This window comes from Petromyzon marinus, chromosome 19, assembly GCF_048934315.1.
Source record: "Petromyzon marinus isolate PM22_M1 ecotype Great Lakes invasive population chromosome 19, UKy_Petmar_22M1.pri1.0, whole genome shotgun sequence".
Lineage (NCBI taxonomy): Eukaryota > Metazoa > Chordata > Hyperoartia > Petromyzontiformes > Petromyzontidae > Petromyzon > Petromyzon marinus.
The window spans coordinates 6646440-6666914 of record NC_133685.1 but is presented as its reverse complement, the minus strand read 5'-3'; the positions used below and the strand labels follow the sequence as shown (position 1 = coordinate 6666914).

The 20475-nt window shown below is 45.9% G+C and overlaps 1 protein-coding gene across 4 annotated transcripts in view; it reads left to right on the top strand.

Annotated features, from left to right (window-relative positions):
- The window catches only part of LOC116943739 (disintegrin and metalloproteinase domain-containing protein 11-like), a 79312-nt gene that overhangs the window by 31413 nt on the left and 27424 nt on the right, over positions 1-20475 (top strand). For all 4 annotated transcript variants that reach the window (XM_032956860.2, XM_032956861.2, XM_032956863.2 and 1 more), the window contains 9 exons: positions 134-203; positions 1536-1615; positions 3390-3458; positions 5348-5419; positions 6024-6190; positions 9393-9477; positions 11446-11542; positions 12364-12418; positions 14650-14749. In XM_032956860.2, coding sequence (XP_032812751.1) covers positions 134-203; positions 1536-1615; positions 3390-3458; positions 5348-5419; positions 6024-6190; positions 9393-9477; positions 11446-11542; positions 12364-12418; positions 14650-14749 — 795 coding nt within the window. The remainder of the gene's footprint in view (positions 1-133; positions 204-1535; positions 1616-3389; positions 3459-5347; positions 5420-6023; positions 6191-9392; positions 9478-11445; positions 11543-12363; positions 12419-14649; positions 14750-20475) is intronic.

Below are 20475 nucleotides of genomic sequence, written 5' to 3'. Positions count from 1 at the left end.
CGACTTAACGAACGGCTGTAAATTTTATTTTTTATATATATTTTTATAGCTTTACAAGGACGGACTGCAACGTGTCAGACACGATTATGAATAATTAAGTAACCCCTCGATGATTCACTTTTGATGTGTGCAGGACAAGGAACACCCACATGCCGTCTACAGAAACACGGGACTGGGCCCCGCGATCAGGCCATTTGCTTACGGTCAGAAACGACCAAAAACATCTCCCCCGCTCGTTTTGGCATCTCACGCCGCATGTAGACGCGCATCTCGTGAGTGCGTGCGCGTTGTACCTCCCTTGGCAATTCAGCGGTGGCGCGGCGATTATCACGCTGCGCGATTAACCCGGGCGACCTGGGTTTGATTCTCCGGTGACGACAAACGTCTGTAGCAAGTGACGTCTGACACCGGTCCTGCATGTCCCTCCTTTACCAGCCCACGCTGTACAGCGGTGGTGAAGTATAGTCAGAGCAACCCCCACGCTCCACAGAGCGCGGGGGAGTCCTTCATCCAGCAGTGGATTGACAAATGGCTGCAAATTGTGATCATGTTATTCGTCCCCTTTGTAAATCGATAAGAAGAGTGGTGTGATCGACACTGCTTGTTATTCACAATTGAACCCAGATGGGAATACCGTGGCGAGGGTTATGGTTAGAGGTGGGCTTCACAAAGGAAATACCGTTCGTTGTCTTATTTTGCTGTTTTGTGTTTGACCAGGTAAGGCCCACTACGCTATATAGCCCTTTTTCACAAGTGATCTGATCACAATTGATAGCTCAACGAAGCGGCTCATCGCGTGGAAATGTATAATAACCAAATGTTAATAAACGCATGTTTCTAAATGTGGAGGGAAAAACTGGAGGAACCAGACAAAAATCCATGCGACCATGAAACTCCAAATATATATCGAACCCACGACCTCCTGTATGCCGGGCCATTACCCTAAATGTCACCTATCATATATTTGATCTCGCCAGCGTGGCGCTCAGCGCGTGTCGTGGGATTCGTGGCGTGGCTCTCAGCAAGTTTACTGCCCAGTGCATCCAAGGGACGAGGTCACTAGGCTGTAGCTGTTCATTGCAATGGCTACTGGGTGAGATGAACTGGCCATCTGGCACAACAATGACACTTTTGGCCATGATTACATTCATCAAGGGATGCAACGTTGTTATGGCTCTGCCTACTTGGTTGAACTGAATTAAATACATATAAATAGCCATGAGCCAGAATAAGAATAGGTTTTAACTTTGCTTGCAATAAAACAGGTGTTAAGATGTTCAAACACCAAATATATACCTTTTTGCAAAGCATCAAGTCTACATTAACCACACGTACTTGTGGCAAAACATACAAAGAAACATGCTCTGATATATGCATTGTCTCGTGGCCATGAGCCACTAAGAGGAATTAAGAAACTGCTGTTCATAGTGTCGGTAAGTGTATGTGTCCATTTTGTGATTTTTAATGGCGTCTCACGAGTCACCCGCAGTAGCTGTGGTTCAGTGTTTTATTGATACAAATATCTTTTTATACAGAACGCACATCGCTCAAACAAGATCCTGACGTGAAGAGTGATGTACTCCGTACAATTTCTATCAAAAGGATAAAGAGGATGGTATGTATGCATTTCTATATGGAAGTTAGACAATTATATCATCACTTAATATTACATAACATATTAACTTGCACAATTTGCTGAGTTTGTGTCTCCTTGTGTGTGCATAAGGACACTAAATAACTTATTAACCCCGTTTGGGGCACATGAATACGATTGATTCACTCCACTGTAGATTCCATTGGTTCAAACCACCGTCGCTTCTATTTCATTCACTCGACCGTAGATGCAATAGATTCACACCACTGTAGGTCAAATCTATTATTGGCAATGTTAGTTGTTTAGATTCACACCAGGCCATTGTTTAAATATTAATTTACCGTTAGACATTACAATAATATATATTGAAACCGCCGATTAGGATGTAGTCCACGTTGATCAATTTAAATTATGATTAATGATAGAAAGAACCAAAGAAGATGAATAGGTTTTTAGGCTTTTCCCATTTTTTCTGGCAACAAAACAGGTATTAAGATGTTAAAACACCAAACTGAAACCTTTTACAAGGAATCATGTCTGCATTAACCCCAATACTTGTGGTCAGAATGCAAACAAAAAACATACTCTGATAATATATGCATTGTCCTTTAAACTGTTTGGTCCACACCAGAGACAGCTTTCTTTTGAGCCTCGTGTTAGACCAGAGGACGCCAAAGCCGACTGCTGGTCTAACATGCCTTTGGGGTCCTCTGGTCTAACACCGTTTGAGACGAGGCTCAAAAGAAAGCTGTCTCTGGTGTGGACCAATCAGCTTCAAGGACAATGCATATATTATCAGTGTCTTTTGTTTGCATTCTGACCACAAGCATTGTGGTTAATGCAGACATTATTCCTTGTAAAAGGTTTCAGTTTGGTGTTTTAACATCTTAACACCTGTTTTGTTGCCAGAAAAAAGGGGAAAAACCTATGATCATATTTTGGTACTGGCAAAGGAGGTCCATTGATTATAATTCATGTTTGGCGGTTCAACTGATTATCCAGTTTGATAAAAAAAATTCCATAAAATCTGATTTAATTAAATTTGGAAACAAATAGTTGGTCCTCCCCTAAGAGATGTAGGCCTTCTTAGCCATGGCTCAGCTCAAGCTTGGCTCTGGCTCAAGTGAGCTGGCTCAAAGCCACGCTTAACTTGAGCCGGCTCTAGGCACGGTCCCAGCCACGCTCAGGATTTCAATGAGCCGAACCCTGAGCTGTGACACGGCAGTGCAGCTCACTCACTCACCATTAGAAAGCCAATGAGGCTCAGGGCCTGCGCTGAGCCACTCTCAAGGTCGAGTCGAGCCACGACGACGAATAACGGCCATGAAACATCGCAAAAGGTGTTCTTTTTAAAACATAGTAGTAGGCTTTCGCGACCAATATTATTCATATTAAAGGTTGTTCTGCGTTAGATCGCATGAATGTGTCGTTAAACCCATTACCACCCTACACAGCCAATAAGTAAGGGTTGTCACGTAAATAAAACGTGCCAATTTGTTACTACTTCAGCGGACCGGTGTGTTAGAGAGTAGAGCCACAACATTTAAAATTTGAGCACGAAGTTTCGCTGGAAATTACAACCAACCTCACCAGGCGATTTTTCTCAGAATTGTGGCAAAGAAGTTCAACATACATGAATGTCCTCATGTGCGGCCTCTGTGTCCTGCGCTCTAAATGTGATTTATCCGGATAAGAGTACTGCATATACAAATATACCATGAGCCATATCAAAATACTCACAAAGTCACAACTTCAAACCAGAAATGTACTGACGTTTGAAAGCTTTCCTTCTTAGATTGACACGAAGAGTGCTTATGATGAAACAAAATATGTGGAGCTGGCCATAGTGAATGACTACTTCATGGTGAGTCGATCACTTCGTGAATGTGAACACGTTTTTTTTTGTTGGCGCATAACGGTGGCACATTTTCCTCTGTTAACCTTACACAACGTAATTAAAGTGTCTGTTGGACGTGCAGTGCTCTCGGGAGAACAAACTGTCCTTGCAGATTTCACACGCTAAGACGTCCATTATTATTATTAATATCATCCTCAAATACCTTTGTTTACTTTCATCTTTCGAGCCCTATATCCTGAGGACAATGACTATTACAGAGGGACACGCAGACAAAATCCTGTGAAATCCATCGAATGGATTTTTGGAACGTGATCGAGTGCTCATGTTTATTCCATTGTCAAGTCCATTTAGTGAAAACATTGAGTGTGATCTGTAGAATATCTCCACACTCTGGAGAGGGGGTACTAGGATATGCAACTGCCTACTCATATACCAAGAACTCGGTAACTCGGCTGTGACGTGGCAGACTGCGCTGTCAAGCAGGCGAGGCAAGGATGCTAAGTTGAGTGAACTTAAACACTTTAGGGTCATGGCTTATGAGAAGAAGAAGAACAACAACAACAGTATATTTCGATTTAAAGCTTTCGTGACTGCAAGGATTAATCTTCTTTGGTTCTTTCGGTAAAGTCACGTAGAATGAGAATAAAATAATAAATTGATAAAATAAAATAACACAATCTAAATTCTCACGACGTTTCGGCCACAACACAAGCGGCCTTCATCACCTGATGAAGGCCTTCATCACCTCGCCTACGTGACTTGAGGAGGGTACATATTGTATTATTTAATTATTTCTCTTCTACGTGACTTTACCGAAAGAACCAAAGAAGAAGAACAACAACAGTGTACAATACAAGTTTGATTTTTGTAAGTATCCAAATGCAGAAGAGTGTCGAGACGTTGCACCAGAGTGCGGGCAGCACTGGAAGAAGGTGAGAATCGTGGGTGGAGCTGACTCGGCGGCAAGCCAGGGTTGTCACCTGTCCGGGTTGGACGTGGACAGCCCAAGAGTTGGCATGTGTTCGGGTGGCAGCAGTTGCTTTGTAGGCTTTCATGAGCAATATCGCCCGATGAAGCTGATTGTAATCACCAGCGAAACGTCGTACTTAAATTACACATGTTGTGGGTAACCAATTGCCCTTACTATTTGGCTGTGTCGGGTGGTGGTGGGTTAACGACACATTTATATGCACGCGGTATTTTGTTGAAGTTTATTTTGATAGCCCGAGGCTGAGTCTGAGCTGATTGAGATGCACGTCTGGTTTTAGTTTCGTGGAAAAGTTGGCGACGTTACGGCGGGTGAGGTCATGGACGTGGGAGACAGCGGGCCGTGCTAAGGGGTGACCTGAGACCACCTGGGGCTGGGGTAGGCCGTAGGGGCCGACGCGGCGCAGATCAGGGGGTTGGTGACAAGGCCCCAGGATGTGCCCGGAGGAGCCCGTGGATGATTGATCTGCGGGCGGGCGGGCGGGCGAGCGAGCGCGCGCGCGCGCATCCTCACCGGTAACAGCAGCAGCAGCAGAGGAGGAGGGGTTTCCCGTCAGTGCCGACGTCACAGTGGTAACACGCATTACCCAATAAGGATTACAGACGGCAGCAGTCATTGCACACGCGTGCAAGCCAGGTGCTGAGCTGCCCGTGCGTCGCACAGGGGCCGCTGTCAATGGGGACTGCCCTTCGAAGGTTTGAGATGAGGTGTGGTGGGTGTGAGTGGCTCGTCGCGTGTGATGCGTTCAAAGATTGTTATTCACTCGAATGCCGAATGCAGGCTCTGTGTATTGTTCAGCCAAAGTTTTCTGAACCGTTGATTGAAGTTTGTGAATTATAAAAACAAAATTACACGGTTAGAAAGTTGTTGAAATGGTGTTGTGCATGTGGATATGTTTTTTTTGCAGTTTAAGAAACATCATTTGTCGCTGACGCACACGAACAGCTTTGCTAAGTCCGTGGTGAATCTGGTGGATGCCGTGAGTATCGCTCTGTCACTGTTCGTGCGCGTTGTGGTGGTAAAGGGAGCTCGGTGGCCAGTCTCACGAGTTCCAGAATCTGCTGAAATGAGAAGCGAAATATTCAAATGTGAAGAGCGAACAAAACTCACACGTTTCATTTTCGTCACCAGCTGTGTTCTGATTTTGACACTGAAGTCATTGGCACATAAGATTAAGAAATGTGTTTTCAATATTCTCGGTAGTGTATCTGATTTTGTCAGTGAAGGGCCACTGAAATATCACATTAATTTCTATATTTTACGTGTGCAGCATAATCTATAAATAACATGGCTATCACACGTAGCGTGCGGATACGTAACTAATTAAATAACAAAACTGTTAACCCCAGTAGCTTGCTGGTCAGTGACAAATAGCTGGAAAACTAAAATAATTGTGAACAATTATTATTTTTAATGAAATACGTACGCTGTTTATCATAAATGATCGTAACAACTTCATATCAATCATCATCTTGTGTGTAGGCATGATGGCGCTCTGAGGGTGGGCATTAGTATGCGCCAGTATGCATGAGTCATTGCTGGAGCAACACAATAAAATTACGGTCTTTTTACATTCACTCCAGATCTATAAAGAGCAGCTTAACACTCGGATAGTTCTGGTGTCCATGGAAACGTGGACGGACCGCAACCGGCTGGTGGAGAGCGACGATCCTCTCCATATGCTGCACCTCTTCATGCAGTACCGGCAGCAGAACATGTCGGGCAGGAGTGACACAGTACATCTGTTCACGTGAGTCCATTCCCTCTCCCTGTTTGCTACGGGATCCTACGACTGTGCCCGATTGGCTTCTCTGGGTGAGCAACTTGTTTTTTTTAGGCTAACCATCGAACAAAGACGGTGGTGGTCACCGCACCGTGTGCTTTCGGATGCGCTTCTGTGGCCGTCTGGAACACTCTTCCTCCCGATATTAGGAAGCCACTGGAGCTATGCACTTCCAAATCATCATCTAGATTGAAAACTCATTCCTTTAGAACTGCTTTTTATGTTTAGTTTGCTGTCCTTTCCCCGCACCTCCGATTGGCACGGCTGGCTACCTACGGTGCGAAAGAAGTTCAACATACATACGATACAGCATACATAAACAGCCGTTGTCTTCAGAATCAGAATATGTATTTATACTTGAGGAATCCGGAGAGCTCTATAGCACTATTTCACTGATTTCCAATACGGGTGGGTCCAGAATGTTTCAACAACAAATAGTAAAAACAAAACACGATAGGGGTGCAAAGTACAGGAAAGGTAAACAAATCACTTTAAAATTAATAATAAAGGCTTTTGGCTGAGATCGCGATATTTATAAATGTGTCGTAACCCTCCACCACCCGACACGGCCAAACAGTAAAAAAATGTGTCACGTTTACAAAGGACAAATAGTTCACTACTTTAGCCCACCGGTGTGTTGAAGAGTGAATCAATATCATTTATAGTTTGAGTACGACGTTTCGCTGGTAATTACATCCAGCATCATCGGGCAATTCGCCAGAATGGTAAAGCCCTCACTTGCTCCCGGTCTTAAATAGAGCAGCAGGGTGACGTCATCATTTAACTCATTCATGTGCAGTGATTTTCTCAAAGCCTACGTGTTAAACAAATCACTTTAAAATTGACAATTAAAACTAAACTACTTTTTGTATCTTACCACTTCAAGCCCACTGAGCTATTAAACTATTTTTCAGAAGCGACCTGGCCACAAATGATAATTCAACGAGGTGGCTTATCGCGTGGAATTTTTCAAAAGCCAATACTCTTAACACATGATTCTAAATGTGGAGGGAAAACCCGGAGGACCCAGAGAAAAAATCACGTGACCACAGGGAGAACATGCAAACTTCAAACATACAGGTGTTAGGGTTGGGATCGAACCCACGACCTCCTGTATACCTGGCGAGGTAATTCACATCTCTCCACCGTGGTGCCCCATCATCTCCAAGGATAATGTGCAGCTGCGTCTCAAAGTTTCCACGCACAAACAACAATATCACAGCTTTGTGCTTTCCCAGGGAAACGAATTGTTTTCTCAACATCTCAGTGCTCCAGGGGCAACATTGCTTTGTCATTTGTGCAATATTCCAACACTACTGAGATGAATTTCTATAGGTGTTCACAGCCAAGGTCAGGAGGTCATCGCAGCCAATGCTGTCGATGCCACCACAGCTCGCTGCTGCCTTCCCGTTGTACGACACCGTCTGCAGCCGTTGCACAGTCGACACCCAACCTGCACCGTCTCATCACCACCGCCAGCACCATCGCCCTCTGGGTGCCACTCCAGTGGCTGCGTCCATAGCCTGCCCCCTTCTAATCTGCACGCTGCCCCTGACCCATTGCGATCTCGCCTACCTGACTACGTCCGCGATCAATACTTGCCACGTTTCTGGTCGGCATTCGCGAGTCGCTTCCACGAGGGTGCCGTGGTTTCGTAGCGCCTTCTGCCTGCACCCCCCCTCCTACCCATTGTCAGACTTGAGGGTCAGCGGCGGTGCTGCGTGCAGGCCCACGGTGGCGAGACGTCACCCGTAGCGAGACTCTGAATGATTTTAGTCAGGTTGACTTTTTTCGTTGTTGCTAGAATCACAGCCACGATAGTTTGTGTTCGATAGAGCCTCGCTGCTTTATGTCTGGGCCGTCTCAGAGTGCTGTGGACGCCACGAAAGCGACTTACATCACATCTCAGCACAGTACTTTTAAAAGGGCACCCCCAGTGCCAGCTGTTCCTGCGTGGCACAAGGGTTACTCAGCACCTGGCCTGCAAGTGGGTATTAGTCTGCCAGTAGGGAGCGATGATTTCTTTGTGTAATCCAAATTGAGTAATTTGGAGGGGGGGGGGGGTAATTTTTATAACTTCAATTTTGTTGTTGTTAGCATGACACCGACACACAGTGGCCGACTCGGTTCGGAAGGCGTCAGGAATCTTTAACGTCCACCGTGGAGCGTGGAGCAGACGACAAGCAGCGTATTGTGAATGCACCCACAGCAACTACCGGTTCTAACAAAGTAGTATGAACAGTTCATTTTTACCGTGTGAACTCCGAACTCCGGGCCAGGTGGCCCCGTGGTAGAGCAAGGCAGCTCGCAATCTGAAGGTTGCCAGTTCATATCGTGGTTGGGGGTTGGCTCAGCCTCATGATCCCACCGGGGTCGATAAAATTAGTACTACTATGTGTGGAAGTCAACAGTGGTTGTCTTATGGAATAGACATGCCCCCCCTCCCCGCCATGACAATGTGGAATTTAGAGCATCGGCTCAGGGCTGTAAACAAGAGATGAGTGCCAATGCCTCAATGCTCATTTGAGCAGGAAGTCACTTTGACTTGGGCCTCTGGGTGAATTTCTTCTGTGATCCTCTGAAGACCTGATCGGGATGCAAAACCATGTGTAGTGGGTTAAATGACTAGAGGAGAGTCTCTCTGAGGCAACACGTAATTTCTTTAACAATAATCCCTTAACACAAAGGGGGAACGGCCCCCTACACCCGATACACTGAGGAGGTAGCCCCTCCAGGCTAATACGCCTCTCAATGGCTAATCTACACCCTTCTTGGGTGAAGCTTGGGTCTTCACTGGTATATAAGCTGGAGCCGACCCTAGCCAGGGGTACGACTCTGCCCATTGGGCCCTTCACTTCAGGAGGCCCTTCGATCTTCGGGTGGACCGTTCAGCGGTCCGGCTTTTATGCAGGGCCGTGGCTCGCTCCGCCCCGGCCACACCTTTCTTCTTGAACCTTCGAGCAGGACCTGGGGGGTGATGTCATCTCCCAGCCCCTCTCCTGGGGTCTGGGGTTTGCATCTCGGTTACCGTTGGGCCCCGTGGCCCATAGCCCATTAACACTGGGGCTCAGCCCCTCTTCCGCCCCCTATTGGCACGTGTGAGATACTACAGGCAAACGGCACGGGAAGTGAACAATAATACCGCTACACATGTGTTTGTGCTTTTTAGTGGGAGAACATTTCTGAACAGCAGAAGTGGCGCTGCGTTTGTTGGAAGCATTTGTTCCAATGCAAAAGGAGGAGGCATCAATGAGGTAAGAGCTTGGATAATGCTCCGCTATCTGGGGCCTTCATCGCAGGCATCCCAAAGCTCCCATTGTATATATGCTAAAGCGGTAAAGGTGGCAAGTGAACCGTGATGAAACTTGACTGATGTATCTAATGAAAGTGAAACCGTTACACATCGCTCCTTTTGTTCCACTGCCGTGAAATGTTAAAAGGCCAGGCTTTCAGGCTCGTCTCACTCTGGTCCATGTCCACAATGGCCACACAGTCAGAATATTAACCCTTTTCATGCAATTATTTTTTTCAAAAGCGACCTATCCACAAATGATAGCTCAAAGAAGTGGCTTATCGTTTGGAAATTTACAGCAGCCAAATACTTTTAAACGCATGTTTCTAAATGTGGAGGGAAAAAAGGTTAGAAAAATCCCACCCGACCACGGGGAGAGAAAATGCAAACTCCAAATATACAGGCAACAGGCTTGGGATCGAACCCATGGCCTCCTGTATACAAGCGAGGGAGTGAACATCTCCTAGCCACTGTGGTGTTGTGGAGAGTATTTTGGCTGTATTTCATGTTATGCGGCAGGAGCTGTCTTTTAGCACAAGAGATACAATTATTTATATATATGACGGGGAGGGCGGACGCGGATATATTTCAAAATCGTGGCTAAAATATATATTTCCTGTGGATCTCTATGCCAAAAGCCACTAATATAGATATAAATTATGTTTAAGTTAAGAAAATGTAGTTTGTTAATGAACAAAACTAAAATTTCGAGTAAGGAATGTTTTATTACAAAAGTCCATTTCGATTTAGAACAAATACTAACGATCGATGCGCGTACTCAGTGATAAGACTTCCTGCTACCACGCAGAAGAATCCGCTCACAAAGTGGACAGCAAAGCCACGCAAATCGGATAAACCTCACGAGGATAATCGAGAGACTACTGTATTTGTTTTCAGTTCATAGTGTGGTGTTTGATACACGTTTCGTATGCGTGGGTTTTTTTCTGGGTAGATGCAACACACTCGTGAAGTTGGAATTGACTGAACACTCCAATAAACATAGTCCTGAGACCCAGGGAGCTGTCTGTGATTCGGCCAGGTGTAGTGAGGTGGTGACTTCATCACCAATGTGGCTTTGATTTAATTTGGATGAATTCCATCCCTTGGGATTGCTTGCCTCAGTTGACTGCCATTCCACAAACAATTCTCTCCATAGCAGGCCAGGTGGAAGAGTGCTGACCTCTCATGCAGATAAGAGGTCGCTTGAACAGATTTCACAAGTAGTTCTGTGATATTCATTTCCAAAGATCATTCTCGAGTACAGGGTAATGCACTACCCTGACAGTGCTCTGAATGGATTATTCCTCTCTAGACATTACGTCAGCAACACATGACATGGGGGGGGGGGGGACAAAAAAACATGACATTGGGGGTCTATCTGGCTATGGGCCTTCTGGAGGATTGTTCTGAAAGGAAAACACTGGACCAGTTTCGATCTTGTAAGTCGCATCAGCACTGTTTAGTTATTAAACAAACGCCGGTTTGGACACACATTGCCAAGAAGGCCCATTGGCCGATGGACCCTAATGCCATTTAGTTTTGTTTGTGGTGCTGAGAGAAGGCCCTTTATTCGTAGTTTGTGTGTGTGTGTGTTCTGTGTTATCACGAGTCTGCCACAGCAGCGCACACAGGATTGTGTTTTAGGCAGCGCCGATGCGACTGGTGCTGATGTAAATGGCTGTTCTAACTGTTGCTGTCTGGAACGCTCTCCCTTCCGTTATTAGGAAGCCACTGGAACTATGCATTTTTGAATGTTTATTGAAAACTTATTTCTTTATAACTGCTTTTTTTGTTTGTTTTTTTGTTACTCCCCCGCACCTCTGATCAGCACGGTTGGCTACGTACGGTGGAAAAGCAGTTCAACATACACACGTGGCTCTATGTTGGTGGTGGTGATGTTGATGATTTATTGTGTTTTTGTTTCTCTCAGTATAGCAATCCTGAAGGTATGGCTGTTACACTGTCTCAAAATATTGCGCAAAACCTTGGGATGATGTGGGAGCCGAGACATTCAGCAGATGATTCAGGTGTTTGCAGAATGTTGTAAACATATCTACCCCTTCCACACATCGATCCTCTTGCACAGTACATACACCTTCTATTATTGCTTTTCTACCCTCTTCCAAATACATCTCCCTCCCCTCTATCGTTCGTGTATTATCCATTCTAAATATATTCCTCTGCTATCTAGCTCTCACGAGAGATGGTGATGGCTTGGGAAAGCCTTTTATTTAGCAGTGGATTAACCGTGGATGATGATGATGATGACTGATGATATTTATAAAACAAAGATGTATCCTTCATGCACGGTTTAATGTACCCTCCTCAAGAGTATTTTGACCATATTAACCTTTTAAGGCTTGATTTAACTGTGTATTCCCCGAATTTATTTTTTTAAATCAAATAAATATCTTGTTTTCCCGGATCAAACCGTGACAACATGTAACAGCGGCTACCGGAATCTGTCATAAAAAAACGTCATTGTTGCGATCACAATGGCTCATTCGGGCAGATTCCCGGTGGCTTTATTTTTCAACGACAATCGAACTCTATATTCTTGGTTCTTTCGGTAAATAAAAAATATCGTATTATTGTATTATTTCCCTTCTACGTGACTTGAGGAGGGTACATGTTGTATTATTTTATTATTTCCCTTCTACGTGACTTTACCGAACGAACCAAGAATATGAATCCCTGCAGTCACGAAAGCTTTACATCGAAATTTTAAATTGAACTCCAGTTTACCACCACACCCTGTGGCGGCGGCCGCCAGGTGAACTGAGCGTGCGCCCAAGCGGTGCCCGGCAGCTCCTCTTGTGCTTAAACGCGGCGTTTGGTTGTTTCGCAGCGAGCTGCAAGTGTCCGGACAAATGGAACGGATGCATCATGATGGAGGATTCTGGGTAAGAAAATGAAAGATTTCAAGCAAACATTGATAGGAGAAAAAACTAATTGGGCTCAAGATAAATATGAGAAAAATTAAATTCCCCCAAAAAATTGGATGGGCACAGTGAAACGCATAATGTGTTCCCAGGGCGATTATTGGAGGCGGATCGGGATCGAAATGATTACATAATAAGACGAACGAGAGCACTTAGGTTTCCCGTGGAGAAATCTGTCCGGTGGTTCCATAGCCGAGATTTAGACTTAAAAACTCAACACGCTCATAAATAACATTGTGGCCTTAAAATATTACAAATATAACAGGTGACGTTTTGGTACCAATAGTCTACTAGATTTTTTTTTATTGCTCTGAAGAAGGGCCATTGCCTGAACAGTTTAGTAGCGAGTTTAACATGTGGGAGGCTTTCATGACCAATATCACCCGTAATAGTGGTTTTTGGGTTAGATCGCGTAAATATATAAATGTGTCGTTAAAACCCGCCACCACCCGACACAGCCAACTAGTAAGGGTTGTCACGTAAACAGAGCATACCAATTCGTCACTAGTACAGCACACCGGTGTGTTCGAGAGCCAAGCCACAACATTTACAATCTGATTACGACGTTTCGCCAGTAATTACAACTAGCTTCATCAGGCGACAGACAGATTTGGGGAGAAGTCTGTTTCGTTCTATATATAGAGGCGTAGATGTGGTGACCACCCTTCTGCGCTCTTGCACAATGTGGGGTGAGGGGGGGGGATTACTGAGGCTACGTACATTATGCATGTGCATTATGCGAGCCCTCTGAACTTGTCCTTCCTGTCTATTGTGTTTATTAAAATAGCCCTACCAACGGCAATCCTTATTGAAGTACGCTGCCCTTTGTAGGCATGCATTTAAATAATGTATTATTTGATGATTCGCTTCCACGCAGCACTAAGACGGTAGCTATCCAAACGGTTAAAGTTATTTTGATTTCTTTCAATTTCGATAGATTCTCTAATTAGTTTTGGCCAGTAGTTGCTAGTTTTGTCACAAAACTTCAACATTCTAAAAATCAAACTTGATTTGAAGCTTCCGTGACTGCAGGAATTACTCTTTGGTTCTTGCGATAAAGTCACGTAGAAAGAAAATAATTTAAATTTTAGAATACGACGTTTCGATTGCAACACAAGCAATCGTCATTAGGAAGAAAACAAACCAAGCGAACTTAGAAATACAATGCAATACAACACAGAGAGTCGGCTAACACAACAGTCAACACCCTACATGGTTTATTACGTTCTTCCAAAGATTGCTAAATTTGAGAGAGAGACAAAACACAGACACGGAGACACACAGACAGACACACAAGCAGAGAGAGACAACACAGACACAGAGAGAGAGAGAGACACACACAGACACAACGCCTCTGTGTCGAGGCCTTAAATAGAGAGAGAGGAGTGTCCTTGTTGGCACGCGTGTTCTGCTACTGCTAACAGTTGCATTTGGGAGGATTTAATATTTCTCTGATCTTCTTTTAGTCTCGTGCTGATCATTCGTCCTGTTTGCCCAACATACAGTAACATTTACCACACGTGCAGTTAATCCTGTACACACCTTCTGTTGATAGCTTCGGTAATACATCTTTTGTACCAGATATTAAATTCTGTATTTTATGTACCGTGCCAAATCTGACTCGGATGTTTTCTTTTTCCAAACATCTGGCTAGTTTATCAGTTACTCCCGCAATGTACGGTATTTTGATCGTTTTAATTACTTGGGCAGTTTCAATGCTCTTGTTATTTGCCATAACAACATTAACAACAAAACCCATCCATCCAGTTCACCATGGAAGTGGAAGCTGACAGAACTCTACTTTTTCTGGGTATTCTGCTCGGACGGGGTAGAAATGGTAAAATAACACACAATGTTTTTCTGAAAGAAAACGCATACTGACGCCTATCTGAATGCAGAGTCACACCATCACCCCGCACAGAAATCTGCTCTTACCAAGACGCTCATTCATCGAGCTAAGAAAGTGTCAGATGGTGACAGTCTGAGAAGTGAAATTCAAGAAGCGCTGCAAATGAACGGTTACAGTGATGCACAAATCAACAAGGCATCGAATACCAAAACCAAATCAAATAACAAGAGCATTGAATAGAACCAAAGAGTATGGATACTTGCAGTCACGAAAGCTTCAAATCTAGAAGAGCATTGAAACTGATGCGAGGTGTAAACGAACGCCTCGGTTTGTGTCTCCCCAGGTTCCACCTCCCACGGACGTTTTCCCAGTGCAGCCTCGTGGAATACCAGGAGCTGCTACAGCAGGGTGGTGGCGCCTGCCTCTTCAACAAGCCCACACAGGTGCCACCAGTGCCGGATTATCCTCGGAGCAAAAGTGGCTACAAATGTAGTAGCTGCGGGCCCCGCACTTTCAAGGGCCCCGCGCGAAATGCTTTCAAGCTATCAATTCCGGTTCAGTGATTCTGCACTTGCTCTCTTGCTATAGTACTACTAGCCTTTTTGCCCATCCAAGGACGGGTGTATTGCAGTAAATCTGAACCTTGCAAGCGAACAGCAGACCGCGACGTGATATATTCATTGCATCCATTCGTGTGCACTTTGTAAGGGCGCGGTGACACAGACCTATTTCATTTTAAGGTTATAATCCCTTGTTCATCACGACGTCCTTTTTACTTTGATGTCTCAACAACAGCGTGACGGAGATCACGTGATGACGTGAGGGTTGTCAGTTGACGCCGAGGAGGGGGGAGGAGGCGCCTCGCCCCCCCCCCACCATGTGGAGTGACGTCAGCCGCTAATTATGACGAATGTGGAGGGGGGGGGGTGTCCATTTGGAGGACGTCACCTGTTCATGATGATTAATGAGGGGGGGGGGGTGCTGTTCGATGTGGAGTGACGTCACCTACTCATGATTATTAATGAGGGCGAGGGTGCTCCATGTGGAGTGACGTCACCTACCCATTATAATTAATGAGGGGGTGGGGGGTTGTCGATGTGAAGGACGCACCCACGCACCCACGCGCCCACGCGCCCACGTGCTCGCCGTGCCAGCGCTCGTCCCCCTTCGGGCGCGCGCCGCGTTCCCTTCGCTGCGTCGAGCGCGGCTGGGCCAGTATTGGGGCAGAGACGTCGCCGACTCTTTTCTTCACCCAGGCGACCACAGGGCACGGACTTCGGTGTTTCTTACACGTATCACGATAAACGACAAGCAGTTACATGGATTTAAGGGTGTACAAGTCAAAACAATTATGCAATGAAGAATAATTAGTATTATTTTTTTTTACTTAAAATCTTGTCAATGATTCACACGTTGTCTGGGGCACTGTTCCAGTATCCAACCGAGCTATTTAAAACAACTTTTCGAACCAATGGATCTCCCAGAGGAAAATGATTGCAATTTAAATGGAGCGCTTGAGCGTCATCTATCTGGTGTGCTAAGGAGATTTAATTGAAAGAGCTCAATCAGGTGCTTCATGGAGTGAGGTACCTGGCGTCTGAGAGAAAACAAAGATAAGAATAAAAAGCAACATCAAGACTTTTCAAGGCTATTTACAAAAGCATTGCTTCGCGTGTAAATCACTGTACGTAGTATTTACAGCGTGAATCCGTAGAATGTTGAGATGTCGATTTCTGCTCCGAAGGAGCTCGTAACTCTGTGCCCATTATAAAACACCTCGTGTGAAAGACCCGTTCCTGGCTTCGATCTTCCGCCAAGCTGATGGCCACAACTCTAATCCGCATGCACACAAACCTCTCCGGTGTGCGGAGGCTATGGTCACCCAGAACAGCACCACGGAATGTAAAGCGACTCGCAGTGATGCACCACTCCGCTACTCCTTGACGCAATAATCTGGCTCATCAACCACCTCAATGTAAAATTGCAGCCATTTCTCTATTGCTCTACATCAGGGGTCACCAAACTTTTTTTCACAGCGGGCCAGATAACTGATAGAATGACGAGCGCGGGCCACATAATCATTTTGTTCAATACTTGGGGGGGTGGGAAAGATGCGTATTTGTGTGTGTTACCATGGAAACCATGGTAACGTGTTGCCATGACGTTGCCATTGAAACCATGGTGACGTCAGAGCGTAGGCGGAGCTACCACGAGCCGGGGAAGGACTTGGGATGGCGCGAAATAAGCAAACATTGCAATAAACAAGAACATCTAGATACAGTAATTTAACATTTAAAATAGTAAATTTAAGGCACATAGCAGTAAGGAGGTCTCCGCACGCGTGAAGATCTCCTGGTATTCTAAACATAATATTTAAATTTAAATTTTATCACGTCTCGTGTTCCATACGTTTTATCAACCAAATTCAAGTACCGTCGGCGGGCCTGATGGACTGACGTCGCGGGCCGCATCCGGCCCGCGGGCCGTAGTTTGGTGACCCCTGCTCTACATCGACGTCAGCCGTATGACAACGAAGAAGAAGAGAGAGATTGAGAATCCTCTTGTGAGCTCATGAAGCAAGCGAGGGCCTGGTGAGCATGTTGGCTACGTACGGTGCGAATGAAGTTCAACATTTCTACTTATATTGACAGAACATCGTCTACTCTCTCGTTGGCTTCCCAATACAACGCTCGACAATACTTGGACGAATTACAAACGAATGGACAAAGCAAAAGCTGAGTTTTCAGTCGGTATACCAAAAGTGAATTGGCAACCGTAGGTGCGTGTCCTCACAATATTCTTACGTGTTGCGGATCCCCAACACCCATCTGAGGATTGAGACGTTCTCCTTGGCTTTGATGCGAGAGCGTCAGTGTGCTGGTTCGAGTTGTGTCCATATAGTTTACCAGTAAATAAACCGCATCAAATCAATCGATCAATCTTTATTTTGTACGGCGCCTTCTGCGAAAAGATCGTCTCTTAGAGCGCTTTACGTAAAAATGTAATAATAGAAAAGATTGTCAATTATTGCATCAACAGCAATAATTACAACCGGAAAGCATCGAAACACCGTCAGAAACGTAAATACACAAGACGTAAAATGTATGTAAAAGCGAGTAATGATGTGTCAGTGTGAACGCTCGATCGTAACAACCTGCACGTGCACACTGAGCAGCTTATACAAGAAAATACGACACCAACGATGCACTGACAGGTACCAGGGAAACAGAAGACAGCATTCGTCTTCAAAGTTGTCAGTAAAGAAGAATGCAAACCTTTAAGTAATATTCATCTTGATTACTATTACACAGTTTAACACGTAGGCTTTCGCGACAAATATTTTTCAAAAACCTCTATTATGGATATTATTACACAGGGCGGTGTTGGTAATATGTAGATTAAAGAGAGTAACTCGTTAAACGGCATCCCATGACAACGTCGGTTTACTGCCTGCAGCGTTGCTGTCACAGTGAAAGTATTTGTATAGAGGCATCGGGACGAGAACATTACCTCTCTCAAGAAAGCCACGAATATTCTCAAGAGTCGGTGTCTATCCTACGTACGACACAGCAGTAGCAAGCGACAAAAGAAGAGCTGATTGACACACAACAGCTAAGTTTGTCAGCCGTCATCCGTCTTAAAGCTACATTCCATTTTACGTGCTTTGAAGAATGGCCCATTGCTCAAGATGTCACCTGTTATATTGTTTTTCCTTGTAAGGCTCTCAACGTTAAACCACGACACAGTCCGATTGCCCACACACACTGTATCGTGTGCTTTGTTTAGTGTTAAATTCTGTAAGGCCACGGCTTGCCGCTATCTTACCCATTTAATGTGAACGCATCGGTTAAGTATGGACAAACTGTTCCCCTTTTACTACAGCCTAAATCCACGGGCCACAGTCCCAAGCAAATCTGGATCCGGAGATAGATCGTGGCATTGCAGGCTTGTGAGTGATGGCGATGATGTGGTTCAGGCCTTCATCCAGCAGTGGAGAGGCAATAGCTGATGGTGGTGATTATGGTGACGATGAATTGGCAAAACAATGACACGTTATGTTAGAAATGGTGCAACATCCAAACAGTTAATCGTGTTTGTAAAGCAATACATAATTGAGCATCATATTCTTATTATTTTTGTTACTCAGTTGCTGAGCAGAGGTCCAAAGTTCCAACAACGTCAAATGGGTCAGCGACAAACGGCACGTGTCAAAGTTGTAAAAGATAAGGGTGTTGTAGTATGTGTCTTGAATTGAGCAGGATTATTATTAAGAGCTTGGGGGAAGGGGGGGGGAAGAGATGATGGGGGAAAGAGACGATGGGAGGAAGTTCCAAAGTTGAGCAGTGCTAGGGAAGAAGCAGGAAGAAGAGTAGAGGAGTGGTGTGGTCTACAGTGTGGTGAGTGGGTGGCTAAGTGGGTGAGTTAACAACCCCCTACCTCCTCGTGGTGCCGGATGTGCAATGCTGTCGTGGGCAGTGCCATGGGGGGAGGGCCAATTCAGATTGGCCTTTCCCCTCATGGCATTTGTAGCCACCACAGCGGCCAAATGGGGGCTCTGGACGGGTGCAAGGGGCTGGTAACCCCTCCACCTTAAATTAACTGCCACTAAACTACGATGCAAAAAACTTATTAAGCTTGTGCCGGAGGCCCCAGGAGTCAGGCGTCTATGACGTCTCCTGGCCAAACCCCATTTGGTGGAGCCAGGAGACTAAATCCTTACCCTCGGGGCTCCTCCAGAAACAACAAAAAATCACTGCGTATGGGCACGTGGAATGTTCGAACACTCACTGCGGAGGAGAGGCTGCCACCCCTCTATCAGAAGCTGGACCGGTACCGCCTGGATCTCTGTGGTGTTCAGGAGGTCCGGTGGACCGGCTCTGGCTCCTGCCACCATGAGGGGTGGACATTCCTCTACTCGGGGCAGGAGACTGCCAAACAACAGGGTGTGGCTCTTATGAACAAAAGAATGAAGGGGGCGTGAGAACGTGGCGGTGAGGTGTGGGAAGCTGTAAGCCCCAGGCTACTTTGGGCTCGCCTTCCCATCAACTAGAGGCGAGGAGTGGCGGTCGTGGTTACTTATGCCCCCACTGAAGACGAACATCCGTGGAGGGATGCAGGCAAGGCCGATGAATCAGATTCCTTCTATGACCACCTGTCACAGGTGCTAGCTAAAGTAGCCCCTCGGGATCGAGTCAACTTGTTGGGTGACTTCAATGCCCGAGTTGGTCATGATGCTGGCACCTGGTCTGGAGTGATTGGAAGGCATGGGCCAGATCAGCTCAATAACAACGGTAGGAGGCTGCTAGATTTTTGTGCAGCCCATGGGCTTGTAATTACCAACACGCTGTTTCGGCATCGGTGCATCCACACCACATCATGGATGCATGCCGGGTCCAAGCAAGAATATCTGCTGGACTACGTAGTGATGGAACAGCGGATACGGGCCCATTTCCTTGACACCAGGCCCTACCGTGGAGCTGATATACCCACTGACCATCGACTTGTCATCTGTAACATGCGCCTGCCACTCTTCCACTCCGATGGTGGGTGTACACCCAGGATCCCATTAAAACCCTTAGTGGCATGGTCTCAGCTAGCTGATGAAAGTTGCAAGCAAGAATTTAATCATCGCTTGCGGCTGGGGTTGGCATCGTCCCCCACTCCTCCTGATGTCGAGGGGAAATGGGCGAGGTTTAGGACTGTGGCTCATGCAGCTGCTATGGCTGCTTTGGGTACACGGTCCAGACCTCCCCAGAGAACCTGGCTGACAGAGGAGGTGTTTAAGCTGGCTGAAAAAAAGCGACAGGCCCACTCTCATTGGCTACAGCATCCCATGTCGGAGAATGAGGAGGCTTACCGCAGCCTTCGCCTTGGAGGTTCGGAGAGTCATGAGGCGCTGCAAGGATGGGTGGTGGTCGCGGGTTGCTGAGGAGATGGAGTCTCCCTCAGTGGCCCGCGATCACAAATCACTTCTTAACTCCTTCTAAAAAGTAACCTGCAGCGCCACACCTATTACCATCATTAGGGAAAAGAATGGTGATCCAATCTCCGACCCTCAGGAACAGGTTGGCAGATTTGCTGAGAATTTCTGTGAGGTCCTGGGGGAGGGGAAATCCCTCACCCAGGAAACAACGTGGAACAAAGTGAGGATGACCCTCCTGAGGCTGCG